This window comes from Cebidichthys violaceus, unplaced genomic scaffold (assembly GCF_023349555.1).
Source record: "Cebidichthys violaceus isolate CVI_PGR_0920_01 unplaced genomic scaffold, fCebVio1.0.p SCAF_354, whole genome shotgun sequence".
NCBI classification, from domain to species: domain Eukaryota; kingdom Metazoa; phylum Chordata; class Actinopteri; order Perciformes; family Stichaeidae; genus Cebidichthys; species Cebidichthys violaceus.
In genome coordinates this window covers 18,541-42,504 of record NW_027176544.1, presented here as the reverse complement: position 1 = coordinate 42,504, position 23,964 = coordinate 18,541, and the positions used below count along the sequence as shown (strand labels likewise).

The 23,964-nt window shown below is 45.4% G+C and overlaps 1 protein-coding gene across 1 annotated transcript; it reads left to right on the top strand.

The window, feature by feature from the left end:
* The first annotated feature begins 2,106 nt into the window (after positions 1–2,106).
* gpat2 (glycerol-3-phosphate acyltransferase 2, mitochondrial) lies at positions 2,107–23,285 on the top strand. Its single transcript, XM_068725569.1, has 17 exons — positions 2,107–2,238; positions 3,407–3,540; positions 3,743–3,839; positions 6,519–6,701; positions 8,179–8,277; positions 9,476–9,558; positions 11,493–11,623; positions 11,864–11,934; positions 12,288–12,448; positions 12,599–12,702; positions 14,762–14,922; positions 15,834–15,911; positions 16,225–16,353; positions 19,850–19,970; positions 20,124–20,192; positions 20,520–20,575; positions 22,842–23,285. The coding sequence occupies exons 1-17, from the start codon at positions 2,107–2,109 to the stop codon at positions 22,956–22,958; spliced, it is 1,926 nt and encodes a 641-aa protein (XP_068581670.1). The 3' UTR covers positions 22,959–23,285.
* The last annotated feature ends 679 nt before the right edge of the window (positions 23,286–23,964 follow it).

Here is a 23,964-nt window from a genome sequence, read left to right as displayed (position 1 = left end):
TTGTTTATTTATTGATAAAAATATTTTTTTTCTGTATTGATTTAAAGCTGCACTAAGCAACCCTTTCACTTAGAAGTAAGAAGAAATAAAATAGGATTTATTCTTCCAATCGTCGGTGTGAAAATAGAGACGTTCAGTAACGTTATTTGTCCCAGAGGAGGGAATTCATTTTGCCTAATAAATTCCCTTGAATGTGGCACTTAAGAATGAACTGATCAGTATTTGATAGTCAAAGGTCTCTGGGACCTCTCACTACACGTTTCTGTCCAAAACTCAAGAATTCATATGCTAATTATGACATTTTCACCCCAAAAAATGTCTTAATAGGATGAAATGATGAAGCGATGACATTTTGGACAGACGTGGATGTTAATTGCAACGCGACTTTGGTTGGCATTCGATCTGAACCGCGAGGCGGTAATTCTAGTTTCCCTTAAGCCCTGTTCCACAACATTGAGTAAAAGATACAGCCGGTCATATTCTGTGTATTTATTCTCGTTGTCAACAAACGCCACGAAAAGACCAAAAAAACCCCAAAAAAACCCCCACACTGAATGGATCTATTGAAGTCTTTTTACTGCGTAGACGTCCAAAGCGTGGGACAGCTTAATCCTCTGTTCCACAGACCTTGATTGTTGTCCAAGAAAGATTAAAACACATCACTGAGCCACGTTGTTGCGCCGGCTGACGTGTTTGTTTTTTTTCCCCCCCTTATAATTAACACGGACTCGCACGCCATCCTGCTGCCATGACTGTCAGAGTAATGTGTGTTTAAGAACTACAGCTCCCAGCTGTTCCAGGGAACTTTATATTCCAGACTTGTTTCTCTTCAGCGAGAACAAATGGACTTGGGGAGACTGAGAGCGACAGACAGGCGAGAAGTTTGGAATGTTTTGAGAGAGAGAGAGAGAGAGAGAGAGAGAGAGAGAGAGAGAGAGACTTTTGGCCTTGGGTCTTTTTCGCAGGATTTGTTGACAATAACAAAAGTACAGACTACTGCCAGCCTTATCCCCTAAAAGCACCGCAACCAAGGGCATCAGCCGCCGTCGACAGTCAGAGCGAGGAGTCGTAGCTGTAGCAAATTCAGGAAACAATTCACCGTGCGATAAAACAAAATGTAACGTTGTCTGTGCAGAAACAGGACATTTTAGATCTGGGACCCCTGGATGCCCCAAAAATGACTCCTATCTTTTGGCTGCTCTACAACAGAACAGTAAAAACAACAACAACAACAACAATAGAAAGAACAGAAGTGCTTGGCTCTGCTTTCTAAAAAAAAAAAAAAACCTGGTGCCATCTGGAAGAGATGAACGCAGAGACGGTTCCCACTCTTCGCTGCTGGACGTGTGGGATGTTTTGTCGGCGTGCAAATGTTTCAGAAGCGCCCACTGGTGCGTGACCGTCCATCGGGCCGCTCGGCACGCTCTCTGGGATGACTGCCGGTCGCTGAGGCGTGAACTCGTCCGCCCGTCGGCGGAGGACACTTCGATATCGCTCCCGCTGAAACTGAGGCGGGTGCTACTTTTAAATTGAAACTGGGCGCTATGACTCTTGTCAGGTCTTAAGAGCCTGGGGAAGAAAACAAAAAAAAAAAGTATTTTGTTTTCTGCAAATGTCTGGAGAAAGGGTTGCGGGAACTCGTGGCTTTAAATTAACTTTTTAAGCTGTCTTCGGCTCGTAGGAATCTCTCTTCAAAATCTGCGCTGTCTTTCTTCTCTCTCTCCCTCTCTCCCTCTCTCCCTCATTCACCGCCTCTGCCTCCGTCTCTATCTACAGCTGTCACCCTCACACACACACACACACACACACACACACACACACACACACACACACACACCCCTCTTTATCGCTTTCCATTTTGCGTCTTCCCTATGTCATCAGTTTCTCTCTCGACCTTATCCCTCTTCTCCCCACGTTGTCACGCTCCCATCTATCTTGTTTACATGTTGTCTCACTCAACTCCATCCTCACTTCCTTTGCAGAAGCCCCCTTTTGGCTATTTCTTATTCCCACCGCTATCCGTCTCTTATTCCCCCGTGGACATCGTGTCCCCGCTCTCATTATCTCCTGTCATTAATTTTTTTTTTCTTCTTTTTCTCTTTATACATGTCTCCTCCCACCATCCCTCTCCTGGCTAGAGTCCTGAGCTGGGTGATGCTGAAGATGTTTTCCTCCGTGTTTGGCAGCATTCAAGTTAACCTCAACCATCTGCCGGCTTTGCGCAGAGCCTCACAAGAGGTGCGAGTATCTACGAGCACGCAACGCACATATGCAGACGCTAATGTTGTTCACAGATGATTAAATGTGCTCGCATGAACTGCTGGCCCCCAAAGGGTGTCAGCTCTTCACGCGAAACATGGAAAGCATAATTTGTGTTTAGACATTTACACTAGCATGATGTTTTGGCTCCACACGCACATCCACACTCAGGATGTGCTCAGCCATCTAATGAGATGGTGAACAGCTACAGCCCTGTGTGTGTGTGTGTGTGTGTGTGTGTGTGTGTGTGTGTGTGTGTGTGTGTGTGTGTGTGTGTGTGTGTGTGTGTGTGTGTGTGTGTGTCCCCTCCGAAAACGTTTCAAGGTAAAAATATAACGGTATTTTTCAGTGAAGTCGATTCACGGCTACTTTTGAAAGTCTGTAAAACTTTCAAGTTTCTCTCTCTTGCCTTGTTATACTTTAATTATTGTCCGTTTTTTTTTTTTTTTCTTTTTTTCTGCACAACTCTAATTACATGGTTGACTAAATACATGCAAGTAAATAAGTGTGAGTGAGGCTGCTGGTGCAGAGGTTCAAGAGGGGCGTGAATGAATCCAGTGAACTCCGGCTTTTGGTTCAGATCTCACTGAAATGAAGGCAAATCCACCCAGGATGTTATTCTGTTGATGCTTATTATAATAATAATATGATAACAGAGGTTTTTTTTTGAGATTGCTGGGATTGGTTTGCCAGGTAGATAAAAAAAATATATAAAGAAAAAGTCATTCATTTTGAATCCATTTCTACCATGGCTTCAAAAGAAGTATGTATTGAATACATATTTAGTTTTATTGTGGACCTTATTGCTTTTTTTTTATTTATTTATTTTTTATTGAAGGGACACAATCATATCCACTAAAGAAGTACAATCATGTTTTATCTGCCTGCCTTGAATTCACTCGATTATATAATTGCGTTTGCCAATAGCAGCCTCTCCATTTTATTTTCCACATTTGTATTTGGGGGAAAAAAAAAAAAAAAAAAAAAAATTGCTACTCAACAGATAAAAGGGCCAGAATGATAGAGCTGCCGCTGACCTTGGAACAGAAACACTCACAGTGTGCCGTCAACCTCTCTTCAGTTCATGCAGTCGCTTCGACGTGAATAATCCGCGTTTATCCGAAGCTGCTTCTCTTCCGTACCGCAGGGCTCTCTGCTGGTTTACGTGCACGTGCGTCAGAGCGCCGTGGACTGCGCTCTCCTCCCTCTGGTGCTCTTCTGTCACAACCTGAGAGTCCCATACACTGTTTGTCCCCTCCACGTCAACAACTCCTTCATAAGGTACAGTGTCTCACACACACACACACACACACACACACACACACACGCACAGAAAACGGTATCTTCCGAACACCTTTTGCCAGACGCAAAATGCTGAACGCATCACTTTTATTCACCATATTAAGGCGAGTCTTAATATGAAACTCGGTGCTGAGATGCATCCTCGCTCACTTATTAACCAGTGATGTGTTATATCCCATAGATCAATCCTGCAGAAAGTAGGAGTGGTCCTCCTGCCGCCTGCTCTGACTGAGCAGGAGGCCGAGATGGACGGTCTGTACTCGCCCGTCACGGCCTCCGTAAGTCTTGCATGGTTTTTTTTTTGACCGTTTTTAGGATGTGGCAATATTCCGGTTGATTGTAAAAATGTACTTCTGAGTCAGCGTTGAACACCCAAGAACCAAAAGTTCTTCGCTTCGCTGGGGTTCCGGACAGTTCGGCACAGCAGCGCTATGAGCTGAACGCTAACCTCAGAATGCATGTTCGCCGTGCTAGTTTAGCCTGTTAGCATGCTAAATGTCTTGAAATGTGTGTCGAAATGTCTGAAGTGTTGCAAGTGTTCATCCAACAACTAAAGTTTTAGACGATTTGAAAAGCTAAATGCGAAGTCGTGTCAAACGTTCTTTGGATTCATCCTGAGGGGACCACGAATGTCAACCTCATGGTGGCACTGGATGAAAAAGTCAGAGGATCGGTACAGTAGGGTTCGTCCTCTGGGGACCATGAATATCTTTACCAAATGTCATGGCAATTCCAGCCCATCGTTCAACTACCCAAAGATGGACTTCCTGTTTGAATCTTAAAACGTAAAGTAACGGCAGAAGACTTTTAACAACCGTTAACACACACACACACACATGCAAACGCCCGCTTCAACAGTCACAAAGCTAATTCAGGCTTCATGTTCCCTTTTTTTTGGGAGAGTCACCAGCCGAATAAAAACATCCTTTCCCAGCCTGACAATCGGAGCCGTTGCTCATTAGCTGCTCATGTGAACCCGTAAACATTCTGTTTACAAGTAGATGGAAACGAACCACTGGGTCGCGAATCGGAAAACACGTCGCTAATGCATTTTGCTGAAAAAGAAAAAGAGAAAAAGTAACCCTCACAGACAGCAGGTAATTATATGAAATTGCAGGGTAAGCAAAAGATACCTGTCCTTGTAATTTGGCTGTTTAGCGTTTGTGCATTCGGTCCAATTCACACTCACTGGCACACACACTTTTCATTTCACTTCACGGTGAAGTGTTATCACAGTCGGCTCCTCACTCAGAATACAACCTGTCTCTCTCTCTCCTCCACCCCACCCCCCCCTCCCGGTCTCATCCCACTCTCTATTCATTCTCAAAATTACCAAGGGGCTTGAGGTTCGCTTCCGAGATTGTAGCTTTGGAGTTGGCCGGAGTGACAAAGCTATGAGGAGAGGGGCGGAGAAACGGGAAGAATGGTGGTTAGCTTGATTGTGTGAGCTTGGCAGGTCTGAGCAGGTTGTTTCTATTTTTATGGGAAGGTAATTTGTGTTTTTTTGGCCTTGTTTGGGAGATTAATGTGGTCTGTATTAATGGCTCCCTGCTCTCTGTCTCTCTCTCTCTCTCTCTCTCTCTCTCTCTCTCTCTCTCTCTCTCTCTCTCTCTCTCTCTCTCTCTCTCTTTTGTCTTTCCCTCTCTCTCTCTCTATCTCTCCCTCTCTCTCTCTCTCCCTCTCTCTCTTTATCTCTCTCTCTCTCTGTCTCTCTGTTTCTCTCTCTCTCTCCCTCTCTCTCTTTTGTCTTTCCCTCTCTCTCTTTATCTCTCTCTCTCTGTCTCTCTCTGTCTCTCTCTCTCTCTCTCTCTCTGTCTCTCTCTCTCTCTCTCTCTCTCTCTCTTTTGTCTTTCCCTCTCTATCTCTCCCTCTCTCTCTCTCTCCCTCTCTCTCTTTTGTCTTTCCCTCTCTCTCTTTATCTCTCTCTCTCTCTGTTTCTCTCTCTCTCTCCCTCTCTCTCTTTTGTCTTTCCCTCTCTCTCTTTATCTCTCTCTCTCTGTCTCTCTCTGTTTCTCTCTCTCTCTCTCTCCCTCTCTCTCTTTTGTCTTTCCCTCTCTCTCTCTCTGTCTCTCTCTGTCTCTCTCTGTCTCTCTCTGTCTCTCTCTCTCTCTCTCTGTCTCTCTCTCTCTCTGTCTCTCTCTCTCTGTTTCTCTCTCTCTCTCCCTTTTGCATCCATCACACTTTCCTCCTGTATCTTCTTTGTACTCTTTGCTTAATGCTGTCTTCCTTTTGTTTATTTTTGTAATCAATGATCAACACCTGTTCATCATCAATATCTCCCCGTGTGTGTGTGTGTGTGTGTGTGTGTGTGTGTGTGTGTGTCTAGCAATGGTGCACTTTTGTCGTATTCAGTTCGCCCGAAGACGCATTTCGCTCTGAGAAGTTACCGACGTTATTAAGATCAACATTGTGCTATACGGCTCAATAACGCGGCGCGGCATCAATCCACCAGACTGCGGCCGCGGTGGAACACAAGCAAGGTTGTTTATAGCTAATGCGGCAAGTAGTTTTCATTGACCATTTATGTGAGTAAGCATATTGGCTGTGCGTGTGAAGACGGGCTTGTTTATTGGTTGTATTTCAATGTTAATAGACCTTTATTGTTTATTTAGTGTTGGCCTGCTTAGCTGCCGCTCAATGGTAATTGAATTTTCCTTGTCTGTGAGGTGAAAACAGGACTTGGGGTGAGGGGAGTCTCTCTGAAGTGTCCCCCACAGTCCCTTTTTTTTTTATTTCTGCTCTTTATCCTGCCTGCTTCCTGCAGTTTGACTTCTCCTCCCTCCGCTGCCCTCCACACTTTGTTTTCTTGCCTCTTTGTATTCCCTCCAAGGTCCGGTTCGCTATATTGCTTATGTATATTTTAGAAAAGGACGGGCATATTATGTTAATTGCTCCCCCAGTGATAAAGACTTTTCAGACCTTTGTCTCTGCCATCTCTCCCCCCCTCCCTCCCCCAGCTGGTACGTGAGCTGCTACATGAGGGTCAGGCGATAAGCGTCGGTGTGTCGGCGGAGTCTGGCCGAGGCGGCCGGTGGCTGGCTCACGTCACACAACTCATCAAAGAGGGATCTGTCCCCGATGTCAGTCTGGTGCCTGTGGGCATCTCCTACGACTGTGTGCCCAAGACCAACAACACACAGGTGGCTGCGTGTAAACACACACTGGCGAGCACGCACACACACACACACACACACACACGCACAAAACACCACTTAATATGAGCCATCTGTAAAGTCCTCGGGAGCAAGGGAACAGGTTTGGTTTAAGGCAGCAGGTTTCAAACTGTCAGATGTGCCCCCGGAAAAAAAGACTCGAGGCGTGAGGTGCTGTGTGAGGTGGGGCGGATACGTGCCTGAGTTTTATAAAAAAAAAAAAAAAAACGACAGGAAGTTAGATGTTGTAGTTTGGCCCGGTTGTTAACGCGTAGGCCGCGACACACAGTCGTACTCAACCCACAGACGTGACGCACATATTTATAGAGTCAATGTCTCTTAACGCCTCCCGAGGATATCCAGCATCTCTGATGTGCATCTCTAATAAACCCTTAATAACTCTGCTTAGAAATCACAGACAGAACTCCAGAACTTGCCTGTAAAATTCGCCACGTTGCAAAGTATCACCGTAATCCAGTGAGAGTTGTCTGAACAGCCATGGAAACGATGCAAACAGGAAGTGCTAATAGCTAATTCTGCCTGCCAGCCAACATTATACGCTATACCTACCTTACACCCCCCCCCCCCCCCAAAAAGCATGATGGGAACTTTAGTTCCAAATCTTGGAGCATGATTATCATCACGAAATCCCTTACTATTAACGTCATGTTTTGAATTTGATTCATTACGATGCATTTTAACATAGTTCCAACAGAGAGCATGAAGCTGATGCAACAGACGGTTCATCGCTCATCTTCTACCCGTGTCAATTACACGGTAATTAAATACACAGCGTTCAGTGTCATAAAACCACAATACACTACAACTATGGAAACACAACAGATTACACCAATAGACCTTGATAATTAGCAGTACAATTATGTCGCACTCTCAATATTTTTGGTGGTGGGGGGGGGGGGGGGGTGCAGAGTTGGCCCCACGGTGTCAAACTCCTGGTTCAGAGGAAAAACCAAGGTGGCCATTGATGATCCAGAGTGCAACTTTTTAAAAAGTCTTCTTTCACAACTTTGCTAATTTCTCAGCGGCCGGCGTTTTGTTGATTAGAGGTTTGCGTTTCATTGCGGAGTGATTGTTATTAGTCTCCATTAGTCTCGCCCTCCGTTATCTGCTCTTTTGAGAGGATGCTGGAGAGAGTGGGTGTTTCTCTCAGTTAATTGCCATATTAAAGGTCCTCGCCTCATCATTTTGCTCTGTCATCCAGTACACATTACTGAAACACCCGGTTCTAGTACCGACACTCTATTGTTCTCAGCGCTCATCATAGATCCTGCTCATTAGCGGTATTGCAGCTGTAATGTCCCTCCTAAAGGCAAGGCCTCGTTATGATGCAATCGCTAACTCTCTGTATGTATGACTCTTATGGTTGTGTGTGTGTGTGTGTGTGTGTGTGTGTGTGTGTGTGTGTGTGTGTGTGTGTGTGTGTGTGTGTGGTGTCTCCTCACAGGTTGACTTGGGCTCCGTGTTGCAGTGGTTGTGGTCTCTGCTCTGGAGGAGACCGGATGGAAGCGTGAGGGTCCACCTCGCTCAGCCCTTTTCTCTCAAGGTGCTCAGGAGCCCGACCCTTTTGGGCTTGTAACCCTTTGAAGAGTGGGCAAGAGTTGATAGTAGTGCAACCAAAAAAGTGGTGCTCATTTCCATGATTGTTTTATTTGAATTAATTTTTAACGATCTTCAGTAGTCAGAAGAAAAAAACCCAGCAATTTGGGAATAATTAAAAAACAAACAAGTAAAAGAAAGTCCTTTTTAAATCTTCATCTTGTGGAAGGCAGAGAATCATCCTTCTGGACTTGGCTTCTTGAGATGCATGTTGAATAGGGATGGGTATCGTTTGGGTTTTTTCCGATACCGGTGCTAAAACGATACTTTAAAAAAAAACAAACACACAAAACGACGATTGATGACATTAAAGAAAGGCTTTTTTTTTTTTATTGCCAAGGCAATTTTTCTTCAAATTGAACAATATATTAACTGTTTGAAGTACACTATAAATATAAATAAATACAAAACACTTGGCTTCAAACTACAGCTTCAAACTTTTTAACTTCAAACTATGAACAATATATTAACTGTTGACAACAGTTTACAGTATACTTAAATAAATATAAACAAACTTCAGCAATTCTTTTGCAGAAATATGAGCATGTTTGCCTCGGCACCGAAAGGAAGCACCGAAATCTGCGTTGCGTTTCGGTCCGGTAGGTACCGGTTGTATAGGAACCATTTTGGCACCGGTTTTCGGTACCCAACCCTAATGTTGACGTTGTTCTCTTTTTAAAAACATGATTTTGTGGGCCCTGTAGGTACACCTGTCTTTGATTGAATGATAAAGGGGGGGCATACAACACTGGGTGATTTCCAACAGAGCTTTGAGAAATATCTCCCCAATATAATGCAGCGTGTTTCAAGAGAAACCACGAGCTGCAGCCTCTGAAATGATCGTGAAAGTTGAATCGACACATCTCCCAAAACGGTTTCAACGGGAAAAAAAGTGAGCCGCGGCAGAGCAGTTATTGCTGGACTGTTGTGTAGGTGTACCCAATAAAATGGAGCTGAAGGTTATCACTTGGCAATAATAACGGAGGAAATGGGGCCGCAGCAAGGATAGTTGGGATTAAATGTTTTAATTTAAACACGCGCTTATATTCCTTGAGTGGTTTTTACCAGAGCACCAGTATGGGATGATGTAGACGTTCTACTCTTGTGCATGTTGTGCAGCCATGTTTTTGTCTTTACGCATGCAGGAGATGTGCGAGTCGGGGAGGTGCAGAGTAGGTGAATGGCTCCCCCTACAGGACCTGTTGCTGCCTGTTATCCTCAACAACAGGTAACCCCCCCCCCCCCCACCCCTGTGTAGACACCTATGTGCACGAGTGAGTGTTTACACTCCATGTGGACAAAACCACAATGGAACACGGATTTGGATTGTGTTGTAATCTAACATCTGTGAAATCCAAAAGTTACTTTCTCCCGAACTTTGAAGATAAAACCTGGAATCTGGCACAGACGCGATGCGAGCTCTGATGAGCGTTTTTCATCCTCTTAGACTTGGTCCAATTACCGTCAACATTACACAGTCTGCCAGCGGGAAGAGCAAAAGATAACGGAAAAGAAATGAACATCCCGACGAGCAAAAGTGGCTTCTCCCGTCGTGCGTTTAATTCTTCTGAGAGACGGGGAAAAAAAAAAAAAAAAAAAGCAGAGTGACGTCGATAGACGAGAAGGAACGGAGACTGATGGTTGGATCGGATTGTTATCGGCGCGTATCTGAGCAGTTTTAGCTCTTTGTGTACGTTTACATCATTAACATGCTCCGGCACTCAACACCGTGTCTCTGCAGAAGCCTCTTTTCATCTCCATTTGTTCCCGATGTATCAAAAGGGTACGGCAACGTAAATCCCTCACGAACAAACACTTATTCTCTCCACACTCTGGTGTTTTTCTTTTTCTCGTCTGCAGGGTTTCTGTGTTAACAGAGCCAGATATGACACGCCGCGTATCTCCCTCGCACATGCACAGCTGAGACTCATAAATAACACACCGGTATCACTCCGGCGTAGCCTCTGTCTGATAAGCGGCTCGTAAAATGCATCGCCGTTTTTTCGAGTGACGCCGCTTGCCGTTTTCCAACACTTGTACGCACCTGAAGTGCGCCTGCAGTCTTCTTTCACCCACACTTGAGTGTTCCTTCTATTTCTCAGAAATTCGGCGTCAAAGTCATCGACTGCACTCTCATAATGGCCGTTTAGAGTTTACTGGAAACGCAGCTAATGGTCCTTCCTCCTTACACACAAATGTCGCAGTAAAAGCGAATTGAGCGTTACAGAAAATGTCCGTGTAATATCATTAAACAAAGCTTTTGCAAAATTTTTTCCAGCTGGAGCAAATAATGCTCGACTACTACGTGATTTGTTGTGCAACTCCCCTGACAATGAATCCAATTTACTGCGACACACTCAGATGGCACAAGGCCAACTGGTGGGTCTTTTCTTACCCTCCTTTTCAATCCCGAATTCAGTTCTGGTTGGATTTTGCGACAGATGTGATTATGATGCTGAGCAGCTACTTTGTCGTAATTACAGCAGAAGGACAACTAGTGTGTCCGCTTACAGCGCTGCCAAACAAACTTTTGCTTTGAATAAAAAGTTGGTTATCTTGCTCAGGGGTTGGAGGTGTGCAGCCTTCCACCGCTAACTCTTCAGCTAACGGCTCACTGTGGCCCCTCCCTCCTCTTCTGTCACTCCCATTAACATTTAAAACTGATACGTTGTCGGAGAAATGCTGAAAATGACCACGTTTTGCTTTGTAGACCTCGTTTTTGATGAAAGATCGCGGTTTAGCGCTGACTGCAGTGTCAGGGTCAATTTGTTTCCTGTAGCTTCTTCGCAGCGTAAACACACACACACACACACACACACACGCGCGCCGTGTTTCGGCAGTTGAACGCTTTCAGCGTCAGCAGGGTGTTTGCTTTTCATCGGCAGTGACTTGACTCTGACTGCGGAGCTCTGGTGCGGCGTAAAGAGAGGGAGAAGTAAACACTGAGGCTGATCTCAATGAGATGAAACGACACTCGAGTCCGGCGTTGGGATTGGCGGGATGAAAACCACCACCCTTGAGGGTCGTGGCGGTCTCGCTGCAAAAAAAAAAAAAAAGGCTGAGCGTACTTAACGAAAACGTTAAGCACCGTAACTTTTGGAAGAAAAAAAAAGTGTTTCCTGTCGACCTCCTTACCTATCGTCTCACTTTTATCCGCTCAAGAGCCGACTGTGTGTTCGGGCGGAGGCGGATGTCGTGGCTCCTGCCGTCTCCTCATTATGCGTCTGAACCCGAAGAGCAAACTCCTCCGGAGAGAGACCTCGGCGTCGCCATCATCCTCCACCTCATCTTCTGTAGGTCCAGCATTATCTTCCCCTGCTGAATCGTAAACAGATCTTCATAAGCTTTTTGTTTTAATGGTATGCAAACTGCCTCGCATTATCTCTCTCTGTGTGTGTGTGTGTGTGTGTGTGTGTGTGTGTGTGTGTGTGTGTGTGTGTGTGTGTGTGTGTGTGTGTGTGTGTGTGTGTTTTGTCTTTCTGCGTGTGTGTGTGTGTGTGTGTGTGTGTGTGTGTGTGTGTGTCTCTTTGTAGCTGCAGCCTCCTGCACAGCTGTGATGTCCACCAGTCTGGTGTCAAGTCTCCTGCTGTACAGACACCGCAAGGTAACATGCTTTCCCCCCCCCTCCCGTGGTGGTGGTGGTGGTGGTGGTGGTGCGCTGGCAGAGCAATTTTCCACTTGGTGCTGTCAGAGTTAAAAATCCGCCCCCTGCACCACTAAGGATCCATCATCACTCCAAGAGGCTCATAAACAGAATTGTTTTTCCTGCCCGGTTTAATGAGAGTGCGACAGCGATGTTCTGAGTCACACCCCGCCAGTTCTCTTCACTTCACGTCACCAGATGGTCGGCGCTGGCGTCTCATTCCTGGAACCCCCTCCCCTCTCTCTCTCTCTCTCTCTCTCTCTCTCTCTCTCTCTCTCTCTCTCTCTCTCTCTCTCTCTCTCTCCCCTCCGCAGGGCGTGAGCGCCTCGGCCCTGTGCCGCGATGTGCTCTGGCTCACGGAGGAGCTGCTGTTCAGGAACAGGGACGTGGGATTCGGGGGAAGCGAAGAGGAGGTCGTCCGCTACTCCCTGTCTCTGCTCGCCCCGCACCTCATCGTAGCCGCGGCGCCGTCTAGGTTTGTGTTTTCTGTCCGTCGGAAAAAGAGAAACGGAAGAACGGCGATAAGGGCCGCACGGCGAAACTCGTGTCGCTTATCTAAAATCCAATTTCCCTTTTTCAGTGAAGCCTCCGTCTCCATCACTGTCTCATGTCTCCCACCTTCCAGGAGAGACCCTCTTATTGTGCCCCGTCCTTCTCTCGCCGCCACGCTTCACCTCGCCCTCCATGCCCAGATTGTCACACACACCTTTATTTTGGAGGCTGTTGGCGGTGAGTGCCTTTGCGTGTGTGTGTGTGTGTGTGTGTGTGTGTGTGTGTGTGTGTGTGTGTGTGTGTGTAGCCGACAAAACTTTCCCTCTAACATTTAAAGCCTAAATATCATCTCGCGACCCTGTGTTCTACTGGCACCTTATTTTTTCGTGGGAGGCCTTGGCCGTGGCTCCTCGACTGTTGGCACGTCGGTATCAAAAAATCAGTTTGAAACGTGACATTTTCAAAGTTTACGTACTTTATATATTCTAAATGTTAAAAGCGTGCGAAGTTTCAAGCAGTGTTTTTAATCCACCGACATGAAGGAAGGCAGTGCTGCTCTTCAGCTGAAACGGTTTCTTATGTCACTTGTGTTTGATGATCTCTTCTGGTATCCAGCTGTGTCAGTGTGTGTGACATCTGTAAAGGAAGTTACCGTGAAAGTGTGAGTAACAATCATCCAACGGTAGAAAGCCTAGATGTGGTCGGAGTGTTATATCAGCTCACCCTTGAGCCTGTTATATATATATATATATATATATATATATATATATATATATATATATATATATATATATATATATATATATATATATATATATATATATATATATATATATATTGTACTTCAACATGTTTTTCTCTCTAGATACCGCGCTAACAGGCAGACTGGGGTGAAGCCACACATCCTGCAGCCCCGTTGTAGCACCGCTGTTGGAGTTAAAAATAATGTGCCGCTGTGAAGGACGGGAAGCTACTCGGCCGGCGTGATTCATGATCCGCTGCATGACTTGTTTTGGTCGTACAGGAAGTGAAGCTGGTGGGCAGCGGGCTTTGTGTGTACTGTAGGTCAATACATGGATGCTGTACGGAGGTTCCTTTACTTTTAAAGTTACAATCTTACCGCTTTCCGTGTCGTTGTGTTTGGTGACACCTTAAGCAGCGATTGGCCGTGTGTGTTTTAGGATCCTGACAGTCTGCGCCCCCCTGACTGTTGTTCCTGGGCATGTGGCCACAGACACACACAGCTTGTAATACTGCAAATGCAATGAATGGGCTTTCATCAGTGGGCCCCAGGCTCAGTTAACAGCGTTACCTCTACTCTGCGATCGATGGCAATCTTCAAGAGTACTTTTTCAACAGGAAAGTGGCAATACCACGGCGTAGAAATACTCTGGTACAAGTAAAAGTCCTCCATTCACATTGTGTACTTAAAGGTGCTCAATTCCAAATCAAGCATCTTTTGAGATTGCCACCAGGGGGCGACTCCTCTGGTTGTATAGAAGTCTAGTCTAAAATGACTCTTCTTCTCTCTTGATTTATTCCCTCAGTAAACATTGTAAACATGAGTTTATGGTCTCAATCTCTAGTTTACAGTCTTCTTCCATACAGCAGGATGTTCATTTAGTACATTATGCTCCATTTAGAGTCACACAGACCATAAAGCAGGGGATGATTTAGGGGCGGGGCTTACTGTGATTGACAGGTTACGCCTACGCATGGGTGACATCACGATGGCTCCTTCTGCTGCTTATATTCAGTCTCTGGTGCTGACAGAGCTATCGGCGGTAAACACACCTGGAACAGCTGCTTAAAGCCCAGATAACACACACACACACACACACACACACACACTTCATTCTGTGTTCAGGTAGACAAATATATCTTTACAAAACAGAACCTTTAAGTAAAAGTACAAAAGTATTGGCATCAGAACAGACCTAAAGTACTCCTTCTTATCATTATGGTCTGTGTTCAGTGTCGTTCTTCCGGCCTTCCTTTTTCTTTTGTGACGGTCTGTGACTCATTCTAAGGACAAAACACTCTGGATGTCAAGACTTTCCCACCAGCACATGAAAGCAGGATAACGGGGATAAAAAGTGTAAATAAAGAGATAACAATTGTGTAAATGGTGGAAATACTCAATCCTGTTTACTCCCCCCCCAGATCAAAACCTGTTTACTTTACACAATAGAATAATAGTTTTCTTACAATGTGTATTTAAGCAAATAATCAAATGTCTGTGTGTCTGTGTGTGTGTGTGTGTGTGTGTGTGTGTGTGTGTGTGTGTGTGTGTTAGCGTGTGCGGTGTCGGCCATGCTGTGCGAGGTGGTCGGCAGCGGCGGCGTGGACGGAGAGCAGGTCAACAGTGACATGGAGTTCGACGTGGTGCTCTGCCAGTCCGAGCTGACGGAGAGAGCCCTGCAGCTCTGCCACCTCCTGCCGCCGGGCTTCATGCCAGTGAGTAGGAATTCATATCTCTCACACACACACACACACGCACACACACACACACACACACACACACACACACACACACACACTCACGCACACACACCCAGTGTGCCTCATTCAATGGATGTTTAATGGAGCTGAACAGCCATTCATCCTGCTCTGCTGCCTCTATCTCAGGCAGAGAGAGGTTTTGAATTGTGTGTGTGTGTGTGTGTGTGTGTGTGTGATCCATCAGGCTGACTTAAAGGGCTCCGAATCTGAGCCAGAAATACTATTCCTTTCTCTGTTTGCTCAGCTTTCATTTCGGCAGCTGCGCTTTCTTGTCTCTTCTGCTCGCAGCTTTTTCTTTTTCTTTTTTTTTTTTTTACTCTTCCCCCATTTCTCACCGAAAAAAAAAAAAGATCGCTCCCGGTCTCACCTTCCTGCCGGCCATCTTTCATTCTCCTCCTCTGATCTCCGCTGCGTCTCCACTCCACTCCTCATGCTCTCCGTCAGCTGTCTCCCCCCCCTGAAGTTCACAGAGACGTTTGAGGCCGTGTGCGTCTAACCTTTCTCACCCATTATCATCTCCATCCATCTCTCGAGTTCACACTCAAACATTCACACGCCAAGGAAAATGATTAACGATGACAGAAAATCAATAATATGCATATGTTACATGCAATACAATAAAGGCATTAAACCACAATTAATTAAAACATTGAAAGCAGCATGGGACGGATTAACTGCAGAGCTTGTTGCACACTGACTTCGGGGAGATAGATGCACTTAAAATACTTTTTTTCCTCTACATTTTTCATATTTCTCAAAGTACAGTAGGTAGTGACAGTTGTAGTGCTGTCTCAACCTCTCCCTCTCCCTCCCTCTCTCCCTCCCTCTCTCTCTCCCTCCCTCCCTCTCTCCCTCCCTCCCTCCAGCCCTGTCAGTCGTCCCAGAGTTTCGCTCTGGATGCAGTTGACAGTCTGGTACGCTGTGGCATCCTGATCATGGAGGAAGTAAGAAAGATTTTACACGTTTCTAAAAGTTTTTACTCTGAAACGCTATGAACTGTCTGACAATAATAAGAAGAGAATAATACACGCTCGGTGAAATCGATCACAGGCAGGTCGATAGTGGAATCTTTTGTGTGAAACGAGGTGTGACACCTGATCTTTAGTTTTGTTATGAAATTCATTCATTCATACGTTAAACAGGAAATGTCGGCATAAGACTCGAACGCTCGGCTCAAGACCTAAAGGATTTGAAGTCGGTCACAGACGTTCTCTCCACAAAGAGTTACAGTAAATGTCTGTTTTTGTCTTTTCGTAGATTCCCAGAGACGTTCCCATCTGTGATTTCTGGAAGAAGGGGGGCGCTCTGTCCTGGACCACCTCTGACGACCCTGGTCACAGCGACTCCGACTGCGACGCGGAGGAGCAGGACCTGCGTTCCTACAAGGTACGGCAGAGAGCTCAGCTGGGCTTCCTCTGGTTTCTGCACATGCCTTCAGTGAAGAAGCACCAGAGGTTATATGAAGGGAAAAAAACAAAACAATGTTTTACAAGAGATGACTGCCTGCAGCAAAAATACCAGAAACTCCACATGAAAAGGAACTTTGAAGTAAGTCAATCTCCATCACAAAAGCACGTAGCTTGAATGTCAATTAGCAGCGCGTGTCATCTTCAGAAGAAGCCATGACTGTTGTATGTGCTGTTTCAAAGCAACGCAAGGAAGCTTACCAGCTTCCAAAGGGACCAAGCAGCCAGCGCTCAGAGTGCAGGTGCGTCGGTTACCCGCACTGCAAAGTGACTTTGAGGCGTCTCCAGAGCCTTTAAGAGAGCATGTGAACCTGAGAGAGCAGCGATCAAAGCACAGCGACGGGAACAGACGTACACAACGTGTCAAAACGCAATAAAATAAAGACTATCACAGCTACATTTAAAGATTTAAATGAGTTTTTTACGTTTCAAACAAACTGTAATGTTTGTGTAAAATGTTACAAATTAAATTAAAGGGAAAAACATATTCTAGAAATGTTTATTTTTCCATACAGGTGCGCTGTTAAGCAGTCGAGGCAATGCAAGTGTATTTGAATAGCACCTTTTTAACAACGAGGCAATTCAAAGTGCGTCACGTCAAGGCCAGGTGTGTGTGTGTGTGTGTGTGTGTGTGTGTGTGTGTGTGTGTGTGTGTGTGTGTGTGTGTGTGTGTGTGTGTGTGTGAACTGAAAGTGCATTTTGCTTCAATAATTGGTCAAAACCTTGGCATGCAAATGAAAAAAAAAAAAAGAGCAATAGTCCACTCACTGAATATTGCAAGCGCTCCAAAAAAAAATGATTAGCGCTCCGGCCTTCACAGTCGTGTGGTCAGGTAAACATCGATATGAACCAAAAAAAAAAGATCACAGATCATCATCCGGACACGACCGTCATCCCAAACCACGTGCAAAGAAGCACCGAGTTGTCCTCCTGTAGACCGTTTGACATGCACACGTTCACTTCCATTTGGATCAAGATGAATGCAACTCCAGAGATCAGGGCAGCTCATTGTATTGACAGTTTTGTGTGGTTGTTTTTTTTTGCACATTATAGATCAGTTTGGAACAGTGTGATTTCCCCTCCTGCTGTTTTTATACATGGATGTTTTTCTGACGAAGACCTTGAAGGTTGAACCGCTGCGTCGTCGCAGCGTTCTTTGGGAGCTCGGGAGTATTCAGCGTGCGGACGTTCTCTCTTTTTTGTTTTCTTTTGTGTTTGACCTTCGCCCAGCTGGGTCGGACACACACACACACACACACACACACACTCATCCATCACAGCCACTGTTTGACTCTCTGCTCTCATCGCTAAATGTAAGGAACACTGCGACTGTGAAGGAATGTTGATTTTTCCAGCCCCGGGTAAATCCACACCGGTATAGAATCCTCTCTCAGCTTTGTCCGCTGAGGAAGAGCCTCATCGACGTTTTCACACTTTACTCTTCTACTCTGAACTTTTTACCTTTTTTCTCCATTCTCCACTCGCCGTTCTCCTCCCCGGCGCCTCGGCTCCGGGCCCTGAACGGGGGGTCAGAACAGACCGCCGTACCCGTTATCAGTCAGCCCCGTACTTAATTCACTTCTGGTGGTCCCAAGAAGCACGCTCGCTGTAATCCAAGTTGAGCTGCTTTAATAATAAACTCCTGGTCTTGTGTGGGCTCAAAGTTTAGCGATTTTTCTTCTTCTTTTTTTTTTACCCAAACACCGTCCTTGTAGAACGTTGTTTTTTTCCAAAGGCACTTACATTTGTTATTAGTTATTGTCTTTGTGTTTATTAAGTTATTCATGTTAAAGCTCCTCAGCTATGCAAGCAGAGGAGGAATATATTCCCCGAGGTGGCAGGGTTGTATATGGCTGTGTACACATGAATCTTAGATTTATGACCTCCAGCAGAAAAACTAATATTTTTATGACCCCCCCCCCACAACTATATCTAACATTTCTGTGTTTTGGTCATTTGTATTCTTATCGGCCAACATATACCCCGATACAATCACTGTGATGAGCTTCTATATTATTCTTTCCTAGCATGCTGCCATGTCGTGCAAATTCTTCTTCTTTTCTCAATCTGCTTATTTGGCTTGTCTAAATATTATGCTGCGAGTGCATTTTCATGCATTTCTTCTTCTTCTTCTTTTCTTTCTTTTTGTTGTTGCCAAGCAGCCTCTCTGGCCTAATGTGTTTTTACTGCTCATACAACTCATTCTATAAACAGTTGCTCTGACTGCTCTCTCTCCCTTTTTCTCTCAGTAGAACTTTAAAATCAACTGTGTATTGAAGCTTCTAAGTGCCGCACATTAACGTAACGGTTTACGTAAACGCCGATTGAATTAGCTTAATCGACTGAATGGCGACCGCTCATTGAGAAGTTGGATGAGCTCCTTCAGAACGTCGCGGCGGATGAAATATGACTTCGGTAGGAAATCTGGATATGTTTTTTTTTTTTTAAAAGACCGAGCAAAGAGCGCTCTGTGTATCTGCAGCACATCCGTCATAATGGTTTTGTATGGATGTGTAATGAACAAGCAATGCAGGGCGATTACACAGGATCAACTTAACTCTACGACGCAAAGTTCCTCCTCGTATATATTTCCATACATGTTCATAATGGCCCCATGCAGGCCGTTTAACTATTCATAAAGGGGTTTTCTTGGTCTCCTTCATTACCAGATGACATTGTGTATAAAAACGCTTCTCTGGAGGTTTTTTTTGGTGAGGAGGAACTAGACCGGTCCGCACAGAGCCCTGACCTCAAACCCATGCAGCACCTTCGGGATGACTTTGAACCCTCAGTGCCCCCCCGGGGCCTCACTAACGCCGAGCAACCCCCCCCACCCCACCCCCCTCTGCAGCCAGCTTCCAAAAACCTAGTGGAGAGCCTTCTTGCTGGACGAGTGGAGGCCGTTATGGCAGAAGATTAAAGCCCGTGAATCTGGAATGAGACGCTCTACATGCTCAGGCATCCGCTTACTTCTGACCGTGTAGCGTTGAGGAGGGTAAAGTTGTCCCATCCTATTAACATAAAAAAAAACTGTATTCTACATTAACTACTGCTATAAAAAAAAAAGAGGTGGGGGGGGTGTAAAGGGCCATTTGAAATAACAGCATAACAAACTTAGATTCAATTTACATTAGAATGAGAGTTTATGTCCTTATTGCACATTTCTGGTTGTTGTGTTATATCCTCCCCCTCCCGGGTGATGCGATTAAAATTAAGAAGATAAAACAGGAAAATGGTGTGAAGGTCCTCTAAAGATATAGGTTGAGTCTTTTGTGTGTGCTGCTAGAGCCAGTGTTCCTTTCAGATGATTGTGCCTCCGTATCCAGCAGCCGTGTGACTTTCCGACGGACCGACTGACGGCGCTCACCGTAGCAGAAAATGCTCTTAAACCCTCCGCCTCCGTCCACTCTCCCCAGATAAGCCAGCCGAGTCGGTGTCCAGAGATGCTGCTCTTCCTCTGCAGTATGCTCGCCGGCCATCTGAGGGCGCTGTGCTGGGCGACCGGCGGCCTGGACCTCCTGCACACACCTCTGCCAGGTGTGCATGTCTAAGCAACAGGAACACACATAATTGTTTAAAAGCATTGAACCGGAGTAGCTGGTAAATGAGTTCCACGTCGACGCTGACGGGTGTCCTCCGTGTCTCTGATGTCATGCATATACATGACGATAGCGTGTCTGTGTGTTTCAGAGGCAGAGTTCGTGGCTCTGATGCACTCCCATCTGTGCGACACGGCAAGTCAGAAGAAGCAGCACTACGGTGAGCTCAAAGCCGACATCAGCATCCCAGGAACACACTCGCACAAAGAGCTTCTTTTGTGTCGTAACTTCAAAGAGCTTGTCACCTCGTTTTTTTTTTCCCCCACTGATTCAGCAGAGACTCCCTCTTCCCTCCCACATCACACGCTCTCTTTTTAAAAAAAAAACACATAAGACAATCAGAAACCTTTCAATAATGCACAGTATAAAAAAAAAAAAGTCATCAGTCCCACTTGTAATTGTGTTCCGTTATCCCGACCCGGTTTTTCTATATTGGAAATCTGTCTGTTCTTTTGAGTCATGTGTGCCTTTGTGCCGTATCTCACAGAGAGCTGCTCGGAGGAGGCTGCACACACTGCAGTGAGATCACTAATAGACCTGGGGGTGAGTGACAGTGTGTGTGTGTGTGTGTGTGTGTGTGTGTGTGTGTGTGTGTTTTTTAAATGCGTCCTGTCTGCCGAGAATTACAGCTCGACTCTGGACCGAAAGTTTAGGCGCAGTCCAACTCTCCAAAAAAAAAAAAAAAAAAAAAGGGACAATTTTTAACGGCCCTCTAATAATCAATAAAGTTTTTTCAACAATATTCTGGAGCTTCCAGCTCAGCGTGAGCAGGAATCCAATCTGATTTTGCTGCAGCGAGAGAGAGAAACTGAGCTTGACTGGAGCCAGCCGCATCCAATCCTGTTTTGAGGCAGAAACGTCGATCTTTAAAGAAACTCGCTGGGCCAAGGACACGAGTGATTTTAAATTAGAAATTGTGAAAGTGCAGCACAGGCAACACATTTTAGTCTTTGATGAGAAAAATATGCATGGGACCCATAATCCTACTCGCGTTGCCTATATCTACTTTACATTTACCAGCATTACGCTTCAAACTATAATAGATGCAATTATAACGTTCAGAAATTATCTGAAATCCACTTTTTAACACAGATTTAATTGCTGCCTTTTAAACAGCTGGAATCTGCGGCGTACTGAAGTACAAATGTGACATACTTATATACGCAAGTACATCCATTCCATGCTGCTCTTTAGACGATGCAGCTCCCTCCGTCTCTACACGCGGTGCGTTCATGCACAGGTATTGAGCGTAGGTCACCCGTGTTTTGGCGGCGCTTCAGAGCCAGTAGCTACTTTATGGATAATTATTTTACACACATATTATATGATCAGCTTCTGAGATATGACATATCTAACATTGTTGTATATTAAACTATCCGCAGATGTAACACGCTAATTTCTCAGGCGCCGGTCGTACTTTTGATCTTTGGTCCAGACCTAGGCTAGCTGTCTTTATGCTAAGCTAAGCTAACGTAGCTTCATATGAACCGTACAGACGTGAGCGGCGTTGATCTTCTCATTTAACTCTCCGCCAGAAAGCGGCCACCTTTTATTTCCCATAATACCGAACAATCCCTCTTAAGTACGTGTTGCTGATAACACAGCAGTGCTGAGTTAAGATTAACGTGTTGAATGCGGGGAAACCTGTTTGTACGGTGATATTTTTTTTTTAGGTTTCTTCAGTGACATATTTCCCTTTTCTCTCCCTGCAAGTTGTGAGTTCGACCCGATATGAAAACTCGGGCACAATGAACTGAGGACTCGACTTTGACGAGTTCAGATAAAAGACTTCACGTTCACTGCGATGGATTATCAGGCTGCGGCAATTTTCACAATCGGGGGGGGGGGGTTTATCATAAAGTGCAAGAAGGAAAGCAAACGGTTTGAATGAGCGTCTGTTATCTCCATCTGCACAGACTCTGCAAACAACAACCCGGAATAATAAATAGGAGGAGGGCAACGTAGCTGATAAACGGCGACTTAGAATCAGAGAAACACACCGATTCTAGTCGTAAAATAAAAATGGAGAACACAGCAGCTCCCTCCTAACTCTTAATATATCCAGAGACATATTCATCAAGTTCCCCCGCTCTCACAATTTACCACTAAGCCTTTCAAGTTGATAAAGTAGATCTGCATCCATCAGTCTGTGGGTTGGGAATCACTGCCTTTTTTTAAAAATAGAGCGTCATTGACCCACATATCTGCAGAGATCTCAGGAGGCCACTATTAACTTTCTTATCAAGGTTGTCAGTCACAAGTGGTCGTTATCCGGCTCGTCTAAAGGATTCCACAGCTAGTTCCACTCCGCTTGATTTCTAACATCTGCAGGTCAAATCAGCTTGATTTGACCTGCAGAAAAGGCTGAGGTTTAGCAACAGAAAAGGCTGAGGTTTAGCAACAGAAAAGGCTGAGGTTCAGCAACAGAAAAGGCTGAGGTTTAGCAACAGAAAAGGCTGAGGTTTAGCAACAGAAAAGGCTGAGGTTTAGCAACAGAAAAGGCTGAGGTTTAGCAACAGAAAAGGCTGAGGTTTAGCAACAGAAAAGGCTGAAGTTTAGCAACAGAAAAGGCTGAGGTTTAGCAACAGAAAAGGCTGAGGTTTAGCCCCCTCCCCATTATTTCACACTTTGCTGGTGTTCTTGTTTTGAAAGGTCTTGTTTTTATCTCTGTTATTACTTCTGTAAAAAGCCTACCACTAAAGATAAGGAAGGCTCTGAGCTCGCGGTGTTCAAATAAAAGGGGAGTAAATAAAAAGGCGTCGCGGTGGCGCGTCTGTCCTGACGGCGCTGTCTCTGTGCTCCGCCGCAGGTCCTTTCGGAGGAGCGTCGGAGAGGAGGCGTCTTCCTGGGCGTCGGCCCTTTGTTCCAGTCGTCGGAAAACAGGCGGAAGCTGCGGCGCTTCATCTCCCAGTACCTCTTCAATTAATGTGTTTAACTGTGCGCCGTGACTCGAGGGCTTTGTTGTGTTGCAAGAGTCTGACCTCGTCCTCCGCTTGCGTCGAGAGAAGCTCGCGTTTCGGTGCCGAGATGCATGCTGAGCGGGGACGCTCGTGCCTTTAGGTTAATTGCATTTTGATTTTTCAGTGATGAGACGCTGATTTTAAGTTTATCTTTAGTAATAGCATTAGCATAAAGCCACAGGAGACGAGGGTTATGAAGTCCCTGCAATCAGCCTGCGAGGACTCTGCGCGGCTCGTGCGTTTCGACCATGTTCATGTTGCAGCGGAGGCCGCGGAAGTTTTACGTTTGTAAACGCGAGCGTCAAGTTTAGTTCTGCTTTATTCTCAAGTTGATCAGTTCAGCAGTGTTCAGGCTGACAATAAAGAAATGTGTCTACCACACGTACGAGCTGAATGGGTTCCTTGTGCACTAGTGTATTATGCTGCTTCTCATAAATATGATTTCCTTCCAAACAGCTCATTGCAGCTCGCTCTGCTCCTGAATGTGGATCCTTTGTGTGCTGACTCAGACCTCGGGAGAGTCTGTTTTCGACGTAGACCTTTTCACACCGAGGCGCAGAGACCGATCGATGCCTCGGAGCCGGTCCGTTTACACAGTTGTGAGCCAGTTTTGGTCCTTTTTTTTTTTTTTTTAAACTGCAACTGAAAGCTGCAAGTCGACTGTGCAACTCTACTGCCACCCGGTGTTGAACCGAGTGTCAGAGCCTCAGTGAGCTGCAGCTAGGTGTGACATCTATACTGCACACTGATCAAATACAGCATCCTAAAAAGAGTCCGTCTATAAACCACAGTCGACCAGTTTGATCGACGTACGGCGTAAACATTGTGTCACTTCCTGTTAGTATAATGCAGAAATAGTATTCTATAAAGATTTGGATAAATTGTCCTGGGATACAGTTTAAGATTACACAGTGAGTCTAATACAATAATCCTGTTGTGTTGTTGAACTATATTACTGAGAAGTGTTTACTT

Excerpts from the sequence above, each read along its gene's own strand:
- gpat2 (XM_068725569.1), top strand. The coding sequence starts at position 2,107 with ATGTCTCCTCCCACCATCCCTCTCCTGGCTAGAGTCCTGAGCTGGGTG. Across the intron at positions 3,840-6,518 it reads ACTCGCCCGTCACGGCCTCC|CTGGTACGTGAGCTGCTACA; the intron begins GTAAGTCTTGCA and ends TCCCTCCCCCAG. Across the intron at positions 12,449-12,598 it reads GTAGCCGCGGCGCCGTCTAG|GAGAGACCCTCTTATTGTGC; the intron begins GTTTGTGTTTTC and ends CCCACCTTCCAG.